The sequence below is a fragment of the Prunus avium genome, chromosome 1, assembly GCF_965620075.1.
Source record: "Prunus avium chromosome 1, drPruAviu1.hap1.1, whole genome shotgun sequence".
In the NCBI taxonomy this organism is placed as follows: Eukaryota; Viridiplantae; Streptophyta; class Magnoliopsida; order Rosales; family Rosaceae; genus Prunus; species Prunus avium.
In genome coordinates, this window is record NC_142284.1 from 57,231,417 (window position 1) to 57,246,556 (window position 15,140).

The following is a 15,140-nucleotide window of genomic DNA, read 5'->3' on the forward strand; positions in this document are numbered from 1 at the left end:
TTTGTTTGTTTTCTTGAAATTTCATAGATCAAGAAAATGATTTGGCATTGGTACTTGTCTGTCTCATAGGAAGGTTAGCTTTTAGAGTTTGGACTTTGTCTAATAGGTTCAGCTTTGCAGCACATCCTCAACCACCTCCGCTGATTCTGCTCGATTTGCTTTGGTTTCAACTTATTCTTTTAGACAGGTTCTGAAATTTTGATTTTGAAGGACGGTGGCTTTACAGTATCAAGACTTATGTCCTTTCCTTCATAGATTTATCTATTTCCCTCAACGTATTTTCAGGATTCTCTCCTATTTGTGATAATTTTTAATATAATGAAAAAACGACATTACTTAGTGGAAAACAAACGTCTGCTGTTGGCACATTATTGATCAGAGCCCTTGTACTATTTCTGTTGATTTTCTTAGCCCCATTTTGATTGATTTATAATTTTTTTTTCTCTGCGGAGAATATCCCCGAATTGCAATTTCCTTAGGCTAGTAGTATTTGGTGTGATTCTCACGATTGTCGGTAAAAATTAACTTTGTACAATCGATGTGCACATGACATTATTGTTACAGTGCCTTGTTGTTCGGTTAGTCTATTGTTGTTGTTGTGATCAACTATTCCTTAGAGAGGTTGATGGTTTTTTTCTTTCATACATTACATAAAATACATAAAATGCTTGTGGTCAGTGTTCTAGGTGTTCTTTTAATTCTTCTTTTTGAACCATACTTTGCTTTTGAATTATAGAATCATTCGTAAAAGTTGCCAGGCTTATCCTGCATTTTCATATTGAAGAATCATTTGCATATTTAAATTAGGGAAATGCTTAAGAATAATCAGCACACACCCGCAGACAACCATCAACCATTAGTGTGTGTAAGCTTCCTAGTGGATCTACAAGCATCTTTGGTTGACAATTACTGGTCCGCATTATGTATGTGCGTAGATTGTCACTGATTTTAACCTAAACTACAAGATATGAGAAAAACTTATATATTACGGGTTCGTATTGCCTCTTTAAATATCTCTCCTTAAGTGATTTGCATATAAATCGGAAAATAGGAAGGGAGGATTATGAAGATGGGATAAGTTATCTCCCCTCAAACTATGTAATTATATGTTGGTCACTTGAAAGAATAATGTTTAGTCATATGTCACATGTTTCTTTAAAGAGAACCATAATTCTTTCTGCTAGGATGGGAACAAGCTTGAAAGACTTTAACCTAGAGCTTGAGAGAGGCCAGATATTTGACCTAAAAAACCAAGAGAGCCCAATTATGACTTATTAGGCCTAGAAATAAATTCCAAGTATGGGTTGGAAGGTCGAAAACGTTAAGTGTTGCTTTTGGACCTGGTGACAGCAACTAGATGGACAAAACAAAATGCTGTAGGTGGGTGGATAAAATAGGTGCTCTGTTCTCTGACAAAGATATCACCTTAATTTTACATTAGGATATTCATTATTGCATTCCCAAAGTCCCAATGTTCATCAAAGCTGCAGACCCCATCACCCCCACGGTCCAAAATGGACAATCGGTCAAACAGAAACAGAGCACTGGATAAAGTAAGACTGACAATAAAAATATAACATAAGAACATATAAAATTCCTGCAATCATATATTACTTCTTATCTGTTCCAATTTTTTCTTTTTTCTTTTTGTAACCAATTAAAAAAAATACAAACTCCAAAAACTAAACCAAACTGTATCTCACAAACAGAACTAGCTTTTCCATTTCCATTTCCATTTTCCATTTTCCATTCTGTTCCCCTCACTTTTCTCTGCTCATAGTCTCTGGCTGCTAAGAAGTCTAATATTTAACAGCTGGAGAGGTTTTCTTCATGCCAAAAGCATGGCACATATTGTTTCCCTTCTCCATCCTCCATCCTCCATCCATGATCTAACTTATTCCATTCCTCTCCCATCATTCTACTTTTCCAACCATTTTTTTTTTCAATTTTCTTTTTTTTCCTTGATCAACTTCATCAAACACACCAATCTACTTATGTAACAAAAATCAAAATAATTTAGCTTCTATAACTACACCTCAAAGGCTCTGTTTAGCTTCCTTCTTTTAGAATCAGAGCTATTGTGGAAGGAATTTGCACATGACCCAACTGTGCTCTCTTCACTTTTATAGCTGAAGCATGCAGCATCCAAGACCCCAATTGGACTCCGGGGCACAGACTGGGCAGAGCCACTAGCATCCTTAAAGGCCCCACTCATTAAAGACATATCATGAATCAAATTTACACACTTTACCACTCTCTCCTGCAAAAACCAAAATAAAAACAAAAAAAATTCAGTATGGCATGTCTTTTAGGGCAATCATATTTGTATATTTGTATTTGTTTGTAATTGTAATCAACTCAAAATGATATGAGCAAAAGCTTAAACAAAAACCATCATTTATGTCTCCCTTTGGGGACTTGGACCACCAACCATATACCTTTACTAAGTGTACATGTTGAATGAGCATAGAGATTGCTTTCTCAGTGTCTAATGTTTTGGCTTCTCCTGCAACAGAAATTGCTACTGCTGCTGCAACCTCTGATGGCCTGAATTCCAAGAAGTCAATTCCTGCATTCAATTCCCACCCACCACAAACATCAGCCCCTCTTTCATAATACTGGTGCAATTGCAGAAAGAAATTATAACATATAGCAGAAAATGCAGTACCTTTAGCAGTGGTCAAAATGAGTTGGGATGATCTCAAGATTGAAGCTCTGAGAGGGATTTGATCCTCATTGATCTGGAGAAGGAAAGAATCTATGAAGGAGAAAGGGGTAACTGCTTGCATTCTCCATCTTAATGTGCTCAAAACCAGAAGCTCCATCCTTTGAATTGTTCTTGCCTCAAATACAAATTTTGACTCCGCCACCTGTTTGATTGAAAACCCAAATCTTTAGGACAATAAGATCATCTAAAACAGAAAAATCAAGAAAGATCAAACAAAGAAAACTTGACAATAGAGCATGCAAATGAGTTTCTCTAACCTGTAAATCTAGAGAGAGAGGAACATCAATCTCCTCCATTTTGGCTGCAAGAGAAAAGCATGCCACAGCCAACAATTGCATAGTCCAAGCTTTGCCATTCTTCACATAGAATGCAGAAAGAATAGATGCAATCAGCAATGGACTTGGATGCAATAAAAGAGACAATGTGTAAGAAGCACAGGTAGGTACTATAAGTCCTGCTTGATTTATTCCTTCAGACTTACAGGGAATTCATAGGCAGAAAGGAAGCGATCCAAGTAGTTTATGGATAGATATTGGCAGAGTGGTCCAAAACTGAAATGGGCATTTGCCTGTTGAAACCAAAAACAATGTTAGCAATAATCATTAACTTAATCAACCCAAGAAAAATATAATCAAGCTTTTCCCCTCTTTTTCTGGCTTGGTCCTTGGCATGTACAGCTAAGAACAGGGTAAAGGGTAAAATTTCAATTTCTGTTTTGGCTTTGGCCCAAAAGCAAAACAGAAAAAGATTCCCCACCAAGCCAAATTAAGAATGATTGGGATACAATGAGATGTCCAAATGAAAGACAACCAGAACCATGTTCATCCAAAACCCCGAACATAAAAATTTACCCCAAAAAAACATGAAACTTAAGGCTCACTTGCAAAAACCCAGCAACCTTATTTCTTTGAACCCAAAAACAATTGAAAAGAAAAGCTCTTTCTGATTGGAGAATAATACCCATCTCATAAAACTTACCATCAAATGAAAAGAAACCCAAAAAAAAAAAAAAAAAAAAAAAAAAAAACTCACTGAGACTAAAGAACCTACCTTTCCAATCCAATCAACAGCCTGTTTTCTAGCACCCAGGTCCAACTCTCCACTTTGCAACCTCATCAAGTAATCAGAACCAGGCGAGTGGTGGCATTCCTTTTCAACCATTGAAGCCAAATACTCATCACTCTGCAATGGCAGTCCACCCTCATCATCAAAGCCACGATTTTGATCATAGTTTCGATGATTTCTAAGAGGCCACATAGCCTCATCAAACTCCTCCTCCAATTTCACAGACCCAAAATCGTTATCATCGAAAATGTTGTCTTCTGCGCAAAGCAGGCTTGAAACCGTACAGTCAAAGCTGGGTGCCATTGCAACAACAACAATAATCTCTCCAAAACGGACACAAACTCTCTCTTTATCTCTCTCTCTCTCACTTTGGATACCAAAATTTCATCAACTATGAAACAAAAGTTATTAAAGACAGACTTTGGTTTTTGTTTTATATATGCAGTGTGTGTTTGTTGAGTGTTTTCAGATATTGGGGATGAAGAAGATATTTTTAATCAAAGAATAGAAGAACAATAAATATGATGAAAGGAAATAAAAGCCAATAAAATGAATAGTGTATTGAAGGGAAGCAGAGACCCTCTCACTCCCTCTCTCTCTCTCTCAAGGTTTGCGGAAAAGACTGCCGCTTGAGAGGAGCTTATGAAGGAGATGAGTGGCTCCTTTTAGGGTAAAGTGAGTACGAGAGAGAGAGAGAGAGAGAGAGAGAGCACCAATAGGGAGATTGAAAAAATATACACAGCTGGAGACCAGAAGGGTAATTGCCAGATTTTGTGTGAGATAGAGAGAGAGAGAGAGATGTTACTGTCTAGACTAGGAGTGAAATGTCTTAAGGGTGTGCATGGCAAGAAGATTTACTTGAATTTTAATTTTAGATATTTTCTATGACAATAATAAATCGATTAATAAATTCGCTTAACTACCATATGCATGCTAATGGCCTCATGCTACCTACCTTGTTATTTTCCGTGTAAACAATAAATCATATTATTCAAATTTTATTCTCTTAAAATGTGAATCAGTTGTTTCATGTAAATGAAATCAGTCAATCATATCCATTCCAAGACCAAGAAAAAGTAGTGACAAAGGACTCAAAACCATGTGATAGAAGAATCAAATTGCATTATCAAATGTTTGACCATTGCATCAAAATATTGTTTTTGTTATTTAGATTTGTCATATTGAGCATATCTAAACCACATGTAGCTTTTCTAAATTTCCTTTATATACTTTTTTATTTATAAATTATTTTGTTAGTTTTGTAATATTTGTTCGGTACTCTTATTAAACAGAGTGGCATGATAAGGTATTCGTATTACCATATTGTGAATTTAGACTAAATTTCATATAAGAGAATCCTAATTAATAGTCAAAATTCAACATATCCATTTTATGCTATATGACAAGAAAAGAATTACGTCTGTTTAGTTATTCATGTATGTTTGGTTCTCTCTTTTCTTTAATTATAAAATTTCCTATCCCAAAAAAAGACACAAATAAAAGGACATTTTCGGGCTAGTAAATATGGTCTCAAACTAGGAGGGTAAAAGTGTAAATGTGAATAATGAAGAGGGAGCATTGGAGCATGAGGCTGTCTTTTTGCTCCCATGCTGACGCGTGTACAAGCAGCCGATTACCGTAAGCATCCGCTTCCGAAATTGGACCGTTTTGGCCTTTCTCATGCGTGCTCTTATCTTATGAAAAGAAAGTATTTCCTTGACATACGTTTTCTGAAAATTAACTGTTTATTTTTACCTTTCATCTAGTTGCTACATCTTTCTTCTTTTTTTAAATTTACTTGATACACAATACACGTTTAAATTTCTTTATCAAAATTTGTAATTATTTTATTGTTTTATAGTAACAAAATGTCTATTGACTTAAAATGGTAACGATATAAATTGCTTTAATTCCATCGGAATCGTCTCAGTTTTAAATTTATTCAAATCAGACTTTCTATTTATTCTACAACTCATTTTGGATATAGGTTATGCTCTAGATACAAAGAATAAGGTTGTAAGTTGTAACTTAACGAGACAATATAATACCATTCAAAGGGTAATCATGATTTCGCGTAAATTTATAAGTGATGATAGGCTTGATAACGCGTGGAATTTTAGTGTGTTTGTGTCGTGTTATATTCGTGTAATGTAAATTTAATATATCCTTAAATGTAACTTCTTATCTTTTCATGTATAAATATACAAACATAAAAATGTGGCCTTGTGTTTACCCATTTTACCTATAAAGAGTAAAGAGAGATACAAACATCTTCATGTCAATAGTGTTAAATGAATGAACGTTGACTCAATTTATTAAGAAATATTCATTATTGTGTCAAACTGTTAGGGATTCGACCCCAACACTTAATTCTTCGTACGTGTTCATGTCATGTTATAGTTCATACATGATTTTTAGCAATGCTACCCAACTTACTCTTACCCTCCATTTAGATGAAAGAATTGAAAATTACATAGAATTCTAAAATGACGGAATTTAGATTTCTATCATTTTAATTTTTGGCAATTGAAAATTTTAGTGTTTGGATTTATGATATGTCGAATTTTGTAAACGACAAAATTTTATAAATGACACTATAGAAATTGTGAAATGACGACTATTTTGGTGGAAATTAAACTTGGAATTTGATGCCCAAATTTCCATGATTTTTTCCGCGTGTCATTTAATAAATTCCGTGCTTAAGTTGCCAAACAAGAGAATTTTTAATTTCTCCTCTTAAATTCCCGACTTTTAGTTAAATTCCGAGTTATTTACCCTCATACAAACGGATTGTTACTTATTTGATGGCTCGCATTCTAGCACCGAAAAAGGCAACAAGCTAGGCCAAATTTGCAATGAGAATAGTAGCTAATGCTGATACATAGTTTGATGAGAGGTAATAAATTGTCGTAAGTACTTGATACATGAAAGGGAGATTAAAATTAATTGAAGAATTTATTAGCATTTGAGAAGTAACTGGATATTGCAAGTTGAATTTAAACATATTTCTATACATGCTTGAAAGTTAATGAGAAGAAGAACATTTTGGAATAATATTTCAGCTTAGTTACTCTAGTGTCCTTTTAAAGATGTCATGAATTTCACTTTGTTACATGAAAGTCACTTTTACCCAACTTGACCTATAAATTTACTTTTTGTGTTCCACTTTAACTTCCATCGTCAAACATGTTAGATTTTTCATCCAAAGTAAGTGTACAATTCTTTTTTAAAGTGGTTAACTATTGAGAATATATCATCAATCAACTACATCGAAAATTATAAAAACCAAAATATCAATAATATCGATAACATATTGACAATATATCGATGATGTAAATCCATTACGTAAAATATATCGTACATATGCATAGTAGTACTAGCACGGTTACAAATCGAACCCGAGACTTTCTTAAATTTCCTCTGTGTTTTATCTCAAAAAATAGTTAGATGCTCTCGAAGTTGCTTAATATTTTATGTAATTATCATTTATTATGAAGTACGAAGTTTAACATAAACCTTGGCACTAGCACTAGAATAAGATAGAATGTCACATCACAAAATATAATATATAGTGTCGAACCCTGGTTTTTATTTTTTATTTTTTAATTTGGGTCGAAACGCAATTCTGCAAAACAAACTTAACTAATTAATTATTCAATTCGTTTTTCTAAAAATGCCAAAGAAGCATTGCATATATCATATTAATTAAGTCTAGAAAGAATTAGAGATGCTTAAATCTTAATTAAGAAAGGAAATCACATATATATTCACACTTATAAATTAGCCTAAAATGTGCAAACATGCATGTATTTCCTATTACCTTTTTAACCGCGTGCTTCTCATGGCCATAGCACCAAAAGCTATGTTTAGAAATTAAAAAATAAAAATAAAAATTAGGGTTTGTCTTTTTAGTGACCAAAAAATCCCAAAAAGAGATGTACTTTTGCTTTTCTTTTCTTTTTTGCTTTATTTATTATTATTATTATTTCACTTTTAGGCATGATATCTATTTTTGGAATGTGTGAAATTGGGGATTTATATGTAAAGTACAAAATTTCCATAACATTCAGCAATAATGACTTTAGTCTTGTAGATTAGGACACTTAATCACAAAGCATAATGACAGATTTAGATAACAGATGTTATAAGCAACGAGTCTAAAGAGCGCCTATGAATGCTAATTGGAGACCTTGACTTGCTAAGTTAACCCGTCCCCCCTCAGTCAATATAACATTATATCTTTCTCCTTGAGAATGCTGTTGATGATTATTTACTTAGTTTAAAATTCCGGGGGGACAAAAATCATGGAAATTTTCAACTTTAGGGTTACAAAAGCTGGTCCATTTCCTATGGTCCTTCTCTCAGATGCTTCTCGACTATGCCTTGCGATTGATTTTGTGCAGAATGAATGGTTTTGGTCACTGCAGCAGAGTTGAAACTTGAAATTCAAGCTTTCTTTCTTTCTTCTTTTTTCCCCCTGTTTTTTCTGTTTGTTTTTCAGGTGGAAATCAGAGTATTGTTTATTAGAAGTCATCGATTAAATTGATGGGACTTAGTGGTACTAATTTAGCTTAAGAAATTATATAATCAGATTTCAGTCAAAACATTTGTACTTGGATGAATATTTTTTTCAACCATTTGATTCCTTAAGACAGGATTAGGACACTTAATAGTGACAAATTTGTGTGATGTAAGTCCATAAAATTATTATTTCATGACTTGCAAAATTAATAGTTCTTAAATGGGTTCCTATTTGTTTGATTACTTTGACCATGACCTAGCAAACAAAATGGTAAAAAAAATATATATTATAAATGGTTTTGGACCACATATTAGAGTAACTATGTTTTTAACCTTGGATGCTTGTTCCTTGGATTCAATATTAAGACATGCTTATATATTCTAGATCCAAAAGAGACTTTAAGGGACACAAATTTCTAACCCTTTCCCCCCCTTCTGCCTTCTTTCAAATGCTCTTTTTCTACTCTTTAGAATTCACCTTTTTCCTCTTTTTTGTTTTCAAAAAAAAAAGAAATTACCAAAACCCTAATATTAAACTTTGTCTATGTCAGATCCTGTGCTAATTTCAAAGACCATAGCCCTCTTTATTTCAATAAAAGATGAGGCCCCCTCCTCCCCTAAAGACTTTTCCTTTTGGTGTATGAATCTTAAAGAGAGTCTTCTTGTTTGAGATCTGAGCTATACAGAGTTTCATTCAAACCCACTACACATTTTTTTAACTCATCCATTGCTACTCTCTTTTTTTTCACTGCTAAATTTCAATGACCAATGCTGAGTTATATGACTAGATTTAACACTTGATGGAAGGGGTTTGCAGTTCAAGTGGTTAACAACATTTATCCCCGCACTGAAAATCCTATGTCTGATTTCCCCAACCCTAATATCGCTTGTATTAAAATAATAAAAAAATATTCACCACCTCATTGCACCATTTGTTATTTAATGACGTTTATAACTCTTTTAACTCCTTAAGCATGCATGGAAAAACAATTCATGGGGAGGATAGAGATAGGGTTATTATTATAATCAATTTTCATGATCTTTGTCTTTAACTTGAATTTCTACATAAACAAAGTGTCCATTTGGATCACGCTTGCATTGTAATTAACTAATTAAGCATTCATCAGCTGCATCTAATTGGCTAAAACTTTGATTAAAATTTGCATTCACAATAGACCTAAAGTGCTAGATATTAAACTCAAACCTAAGTCCTTGAGATTCACCACTTCATTGCTTAATTTAACTTACAAGTTACATCCTTTGACTGCCAAAATCAATTTGAAAGAGTTTACTAACAAAACCCAAGTCATAAATTAAGCTAATAAAAATTGGTTAATTAAAATTTAAGAACTAAATGAAAAAAATAAAATAAAAATAAGAACTAAATATTCTAAGCATGTGCAGCAGCAGCAGCAACGCCGTGGTCCGCCATCTACAGAATCCAGAACATCCGCCGCGTCTTCCGTGTCTCCACGACAAGCCTTTAGAGCCATCGATCAAAAATAAAGGCTCCACGTGGCACAAGATTGGGGTCCACGCGTCCTCCCTTTTCGTGCCTCTCGTGCAATTTTATATGAACACCATGTCCTTGTGAATTTTTAATTTGGTCTCCCATCAGCAATAACATTCTTATTATAGACGATAAATTCTTTTCTAACACAGATTGAGCTGGCAAGCAAAGCAAACCCACCTGTCTTAGCATTCTAGCTTCATTTTGTTAAGCTATCTTGAAGCTTTGTCTTTTATCAAACTTATCAACTATTATAGAATTCATATGGGCTATCAAGATTCTACCTTAAGAAAATACTAAAATCTATTCTACCGTCAGTCGCATATGTATATGTTTACGATTTATTAACATAGATCATTGTAGAATTCACATTTGATGAATGATTAGAATGTAATTTCTGACCAGATAATTAGTTGATTAAAATGTAACTATTCATCCAAACTTATTAATATATCGTAGTTTTGATTCTTGTATCGCATTGAAGATATTTGACTTACTTAAATAAGATTGAATAATTCAAATATCAACTTGAATTAGCATTTTTAGAGGTGACTTCATATCGTTACGGTTAACTAACAAATCAACAGCTATATCATGTGATCAACTAATATGGTCATAAAAATGACGGTTTCTAAGCTGCAAAACTGATGTGAGTTTCTTCCAATGCTTACTGTGCGTTGGGGATTCTGTGTGTGTTTTGTAGGTTGGGAGAAGGGAGGTACATTTCTCATGTCATGTCCTTAATTAATAGACTAAATAAAGTATTAAATTTGGGAATCCCAGTCCATGATTCATCTCATGTTTAGTCAAATGCACTCTCAATGTCTCACTGTGGAGATGCCAAACTCCATTTGACAAAATGCCATAGCAACCAACAAAACCTCGCAATTCGCTTGGAGATGGAGGAGGAGGGGGACCTCTTTCTTATTTGTGCTCCTCCTAGGACCATTTCTAATCACACTTGTTTATTTAGCCATGTCTTTGTTTCATTTGTCATCACATATTTCCATTTTTAATAATATCTATATGTGACTTCATGTCTTTTGTTTATTAATTACAAGTTGTCTTTCCACTTCAAGTTGTCAAAGGAGGGAAAAAAACTTATATATAATAGGGATAATACTGTTTTGTTATTCTCAGCCAATAACACAATGACACGTGAAAAAGTTATTCTATATATCATTGTGTTATTGGCCGGAGAAAACATTTTTACTATAGAGTTTCTCTTCATAAGAGGAGTTTGCGACTTGATGAGTAATAAAAGAAAAGGTGCTTGACCAAAAAATAAAATAAAGGAGAAGGTTGGGAACTGAGAATAATGTATTGGATGGAGTAGATCCTAGAATTCATAATACTTTTGATGGGCCTAAAGAAAACTGCAACACCTGATGGCCCAATCCAACCTCTTAATGCTAAAGCTTTTGTATAAGCCCATATCTTGAGGGTGGACGTAATGAAAATGGTAAATCAGACCAATGCAATGCAACATGGACACTAAATTTTGTTGTTACGTCTCACCTATAATGTTACGAAGAATAATAGTATTATTATTTTAAGTTTTTTTTTTAATGCAATAAAGTAAATTACAGTACGAAGCCCCTAGGGCAAGAAGGTCCGAAGAGTCAAAGTAAAAGGGAGAAACAACATATAAAGGAAGATCATTCTCCCACAAGTAGGAGGAAGGAATTTCATGGCCCAAGTTCGCTAAGGCGTCAACTACAAGTTTAGCTTCCCTAAAAACATGCTGAAAAATGACACCTTAACGAACTTGGGGCATATATCTTGAATAATTTATTAAATATGTCAAGGAATCGTAACTTTCTTAAGAACATAGACAATAATCAACTTGGAGTCACCTTCAACCACAAGCTTCTTCTAGTTGCGGTTAAGGGTATTGGCAAGACTATCTCTCAGAATTATTTCCTCAGCTAAAATGATTGTCGAATCTCCAAGCTTATTGGCACTGACAAGTAACACATGACCATAAGAGTTTATTATCACAATGCTAGTGGTATCTTGATTTTGACTCAGTCGGGTCATGCTAGGGAGATCACATTTTAGATATCACCTTGTGTGCTACCTTTCTAATATAAGTGGAGGCCACCAATATAATAGGTCTCACTAGTGGCAGAGTCAGGATTCACATTAGAGGGGACCCTGCACAAGATTTTAAAAAATAATTAGAGGGTTCTCATTCTCAAGCGCTAACTGGTCAATTAGCTAATACTACATTAATTAATCATTGGCTCACTTCATACTATCATTTTATATTAATTAATAATATATCCATTAAGTATAACCATATAATTGTTTTGAATTTCAAATTTAAAAATGGTTGAAGATTAATCTCATCATCTACACTATTCAGACTCAAAAGAAATACAAAAAAATGTTCATAAATCCCAAAGTTAAACAAAAGAGGAAGAGAGATTTTTTAAACATCACGAGGAAAAACAAGCTACAAGGCAAAGAAACCAATGCAAAAGCCCAAAAGTCAACAAGAACTAAAAGCTACAAGGTGAATTAGATCATCCAGAGAAACAAATTACCCAAAACACCCAATTTGTGTATACATACATAAGGACACATATTGAAAAACCCGAGAGGGGCATGGGCCCACCCTGGTCCTTAGATGGCTCAACCAGTCTCACATCTATTAGAGAGGTGGTGCACAAAATAGTATATAACTGCAGTCTCCATAGCATAACCCTTATTATAAGTTACAATTGAAAATTATTTGATTAAAATTACAAAAAAAACTTAATTGGAAAGGAAGTATGTTTGTTTTACCGTGTGTTTGGCAAAAGGAAATAAAGACGGGATTTCACCGATGGCAAAGGGAAATCCATGCGTTTGGCAAAATCTACTAGGGATTTGGCAAATCACTTGCGGGAAATATGGAGGGATTTCCCAATCCAAAATCCCGAGTTTAAATCCTATCATAATTGGTGGAATTCTGCAATTCTCAAGAGCGGGGGAAATTGTTTTTGCTGCGCGCCAACAAATACACCTTATATCAGTTTTCTATCAAGAGTGGGAGAAGAAGGCAGGCCATCCAAGTTTTGCAGGTGAGCTTTCAATCTAGTTGTAATTTTTTTTAATTTTTTTGTTGATATTATTGATGGGTATTCAATTTAATGGGTTTGATCGATCTATCTCTACTTTCTTTTTGTTATATGATTCTTTATCTAATGGGTTTGACCGGGCTCTGTTTGTATTCTACTCTCTGCACGGTGTATTCTTTATCTCTACTTTCTGTTTTGTTATCTGATCTCTTTTGGTTTCTTTTTGAAACTAGATTTCAACCAAAAAAACAGAAGTTAATTATTTTTTAATCTGATAGAGAGTGTTTGGTTTTCAGATTTTGCTATCTATCATCTTTCAATCTAAGACTCTGTTTTGCTCCAATAAAGGTATAGTCTCAACCTATCCTTGCTTTTCAATCTGTGTTGTTCCAATAAATGATAGATTATATGTTGTGAAATTATTGTTTTCTGCACTTTCTGGCTGCAGATTTTTACTCTGTATTTATGATATGGGTTCCTCAGTTCTTATGGCTGAGGAGATTATAGCTTACCTTGTAGTCTGCATAATTTCTTGTAGTTTATGTTTATGGTCTCTTCTTCTCTCTGTTTGACTAATTTTTGGATTTAAGAGAACCGTCTGTATAATGGGAGGGAGGTTGACTGTATTGAACAATTAAGAGTTAGCAAGAATGCATTTAAGAGTTTATGCACTATTTTGCATGGAAAGGGTGGATTGACTCCAACAAGAAATGTTTCAATTGAAGAGTCTGTGGCTATTTTCTTAAATATACTTGCGCACAACTTGAAGTCAGAGTGGATTTAGTTGGGATGCAACAAAAAAGATGATCACTATAGATGAAGAGAATGTTTGGAATGAGTATGTGAAGGTAATTTACAATGGAATTACACCTTTTTGGCATGACTAGAATATTTTTTGTGGTAAATTTAGAGTTATTTAACCTTTTTTTTTTCTTTCTTGATAGTCTCATGAAGATGCTAGAACTTTTCGATATAAAGTAATTGCAAATTGGGATGATATAGTGGATTTATGTGGCAAAGATAGAGCTACTGGAGAGGGTGCTGAAACATGTTCTGAAGCTGCTGAGGTTATGACCCTTGATAGCGAACCGAATAATTTTGTTGACTTGGGTGCTGATACTCAAGGTTTTGAGAATTCTCACATTGATGATGTCTCACCCAATTCTAGTTGTCCAAAGAAAAGAAATCAACCATCTTCTGAAATTCGCCCACCAAAGAAAAGAGATACTCCTAATGTTCTTGCTGATTCAGTGGCTAAAATGGCTTCATCGTTCGAACAATTTATCAATGCTACCACACAAAAGCTTGATCCATTAGAAGTATATAATGAAGTTAATGCAATTCCAGAACTTAGTCCAGATGAACAATTGAAGGCATGCACTTGGTTTATAGAAAATGAGAAACAATTTCTCATGTTGAAGACACTTCCAGTTGAGAGAAAAAAAGGAATGGTGTTGATGTTTATTTCACCAAGGGCATAAAACACATTTTTCATTCTCATGTTATCTTTATTAATTATCATTTGTTAATTACAAGTACCTTAAACAGTAGTTGGAATGATTGGATTCATTTGTTTTGATTTACTGTTACATTTGTTTTTTTAGTAATATAGATGACTTTGAATTGATATTGATCGAAATTATCAAAACTGTACCTTAAACAGTTGCAGATCCAACCTAGCTCCCAGAATCATATATCCAACCTTTTGAATTGATATTGATCGAAATTGTCTTTGTTGAACAGTGACCTTCTGTCACAATTACAGGACAGCTAGCTTATCATGATTTCTGAGATGCTTTTTTATTCTTAAGCCTCCTTATTCTCTGCGAGCTTCAATTTTAAAATTCCGTTTATGATTATCCAAACAGGGGAAATTGTAATTTCCGTCATTTCCTAAATTCTATATACAAGATATCCAAACACTGGAAATTTGGAATTGACGTAATTTGAAATGATGTAATTACAAATTCCGTCATTTACAAATTCTATGAAAATTAGAATTACTTCATCCAAACACAGCCTTATTTTGTTGTTGCACTTGGAAGTTGGAACCAGTTACAAGTTACCTGCATTTTTTTTTATGGAATCAGGGTAACTCATAATTTATTTGGTATTTTTTGTAACAGAAATTTGGATAGAAACTTGGGGTTATGGATATTTAGCTCCGTTTTTTTTTCTTCCACAAAACAAAATTTATCCTCTTTCAAATTACGACATTGTTAGAGACCCATGGCCTTTTGTTATGGCAAAA

The 15,140-nt window shown here is 33.8% G+C and overlaps 2 protein-coding genes across 4 annotated transcripts; one reads left to right on the forward strand and one right to left on the reverse strand.

The window, feature by feature from the left end:
- Positions 1–1,545: 1,545 nt before the first annotated feature.
- LOC110752018 (cyclin-D4-2) lies at positions 1,546–4,562 on the reverse strand. Its single transcript, XM_021952594.2, is given in 7 exon segments — positions 1,546–2,188; positions 2,191–2,260; positions 2,439–2,569; positions 2,669–2,870; positions 2,986–3,084; positions 3,210–3,296; positions 3,779–4,562. Coding segments are annotated over 7 exon segments (972 nt in total). The 5' UTR covers positions 4,097–4,562; the 3' UTR covers positions 1,546–2,123.
- Positions 4,563–12,565: 8,003 nt separating this feature from the next.
- On the forward strand, positions 12,566–14,427 carry LOC110752019 (uncharacterized). Of its 3 annotated transcripts, none has more exons than XM_088247297.1 (4): positions 12,566–12,892; positions 13,186–13,237; positions 13,480–13,737; positions 13,834–14,427. In XM_088247297.1, exons 3-4 carry the CDS (start codon positions 13,693–13,695, stop codon positions 14,368–14,370), a joined length of 582 nt encoding a protein of 193 aa, XP_088103423.1. In that variant the 5' UTR covers positions 12,566–12,892; positions 13,186–13,237; positions 13,480–13,692; the 3' UTR covers positions 14,371–14,427. The 3 variants fall into 3 exon arrangements, with proteins under 3 accessions (XP_088103423.1, XP_021808287.2, XP_088103424.1); XM_021952595.2 differs by having other exon boundaries at positions 13,578–13,737; XM_088247298.1 differs by having other exon boundaries at positions 13,615–13,737.
- The last annotated feature ends 713 nt before the right edge of the window (positions 14,428–15,140 follow it).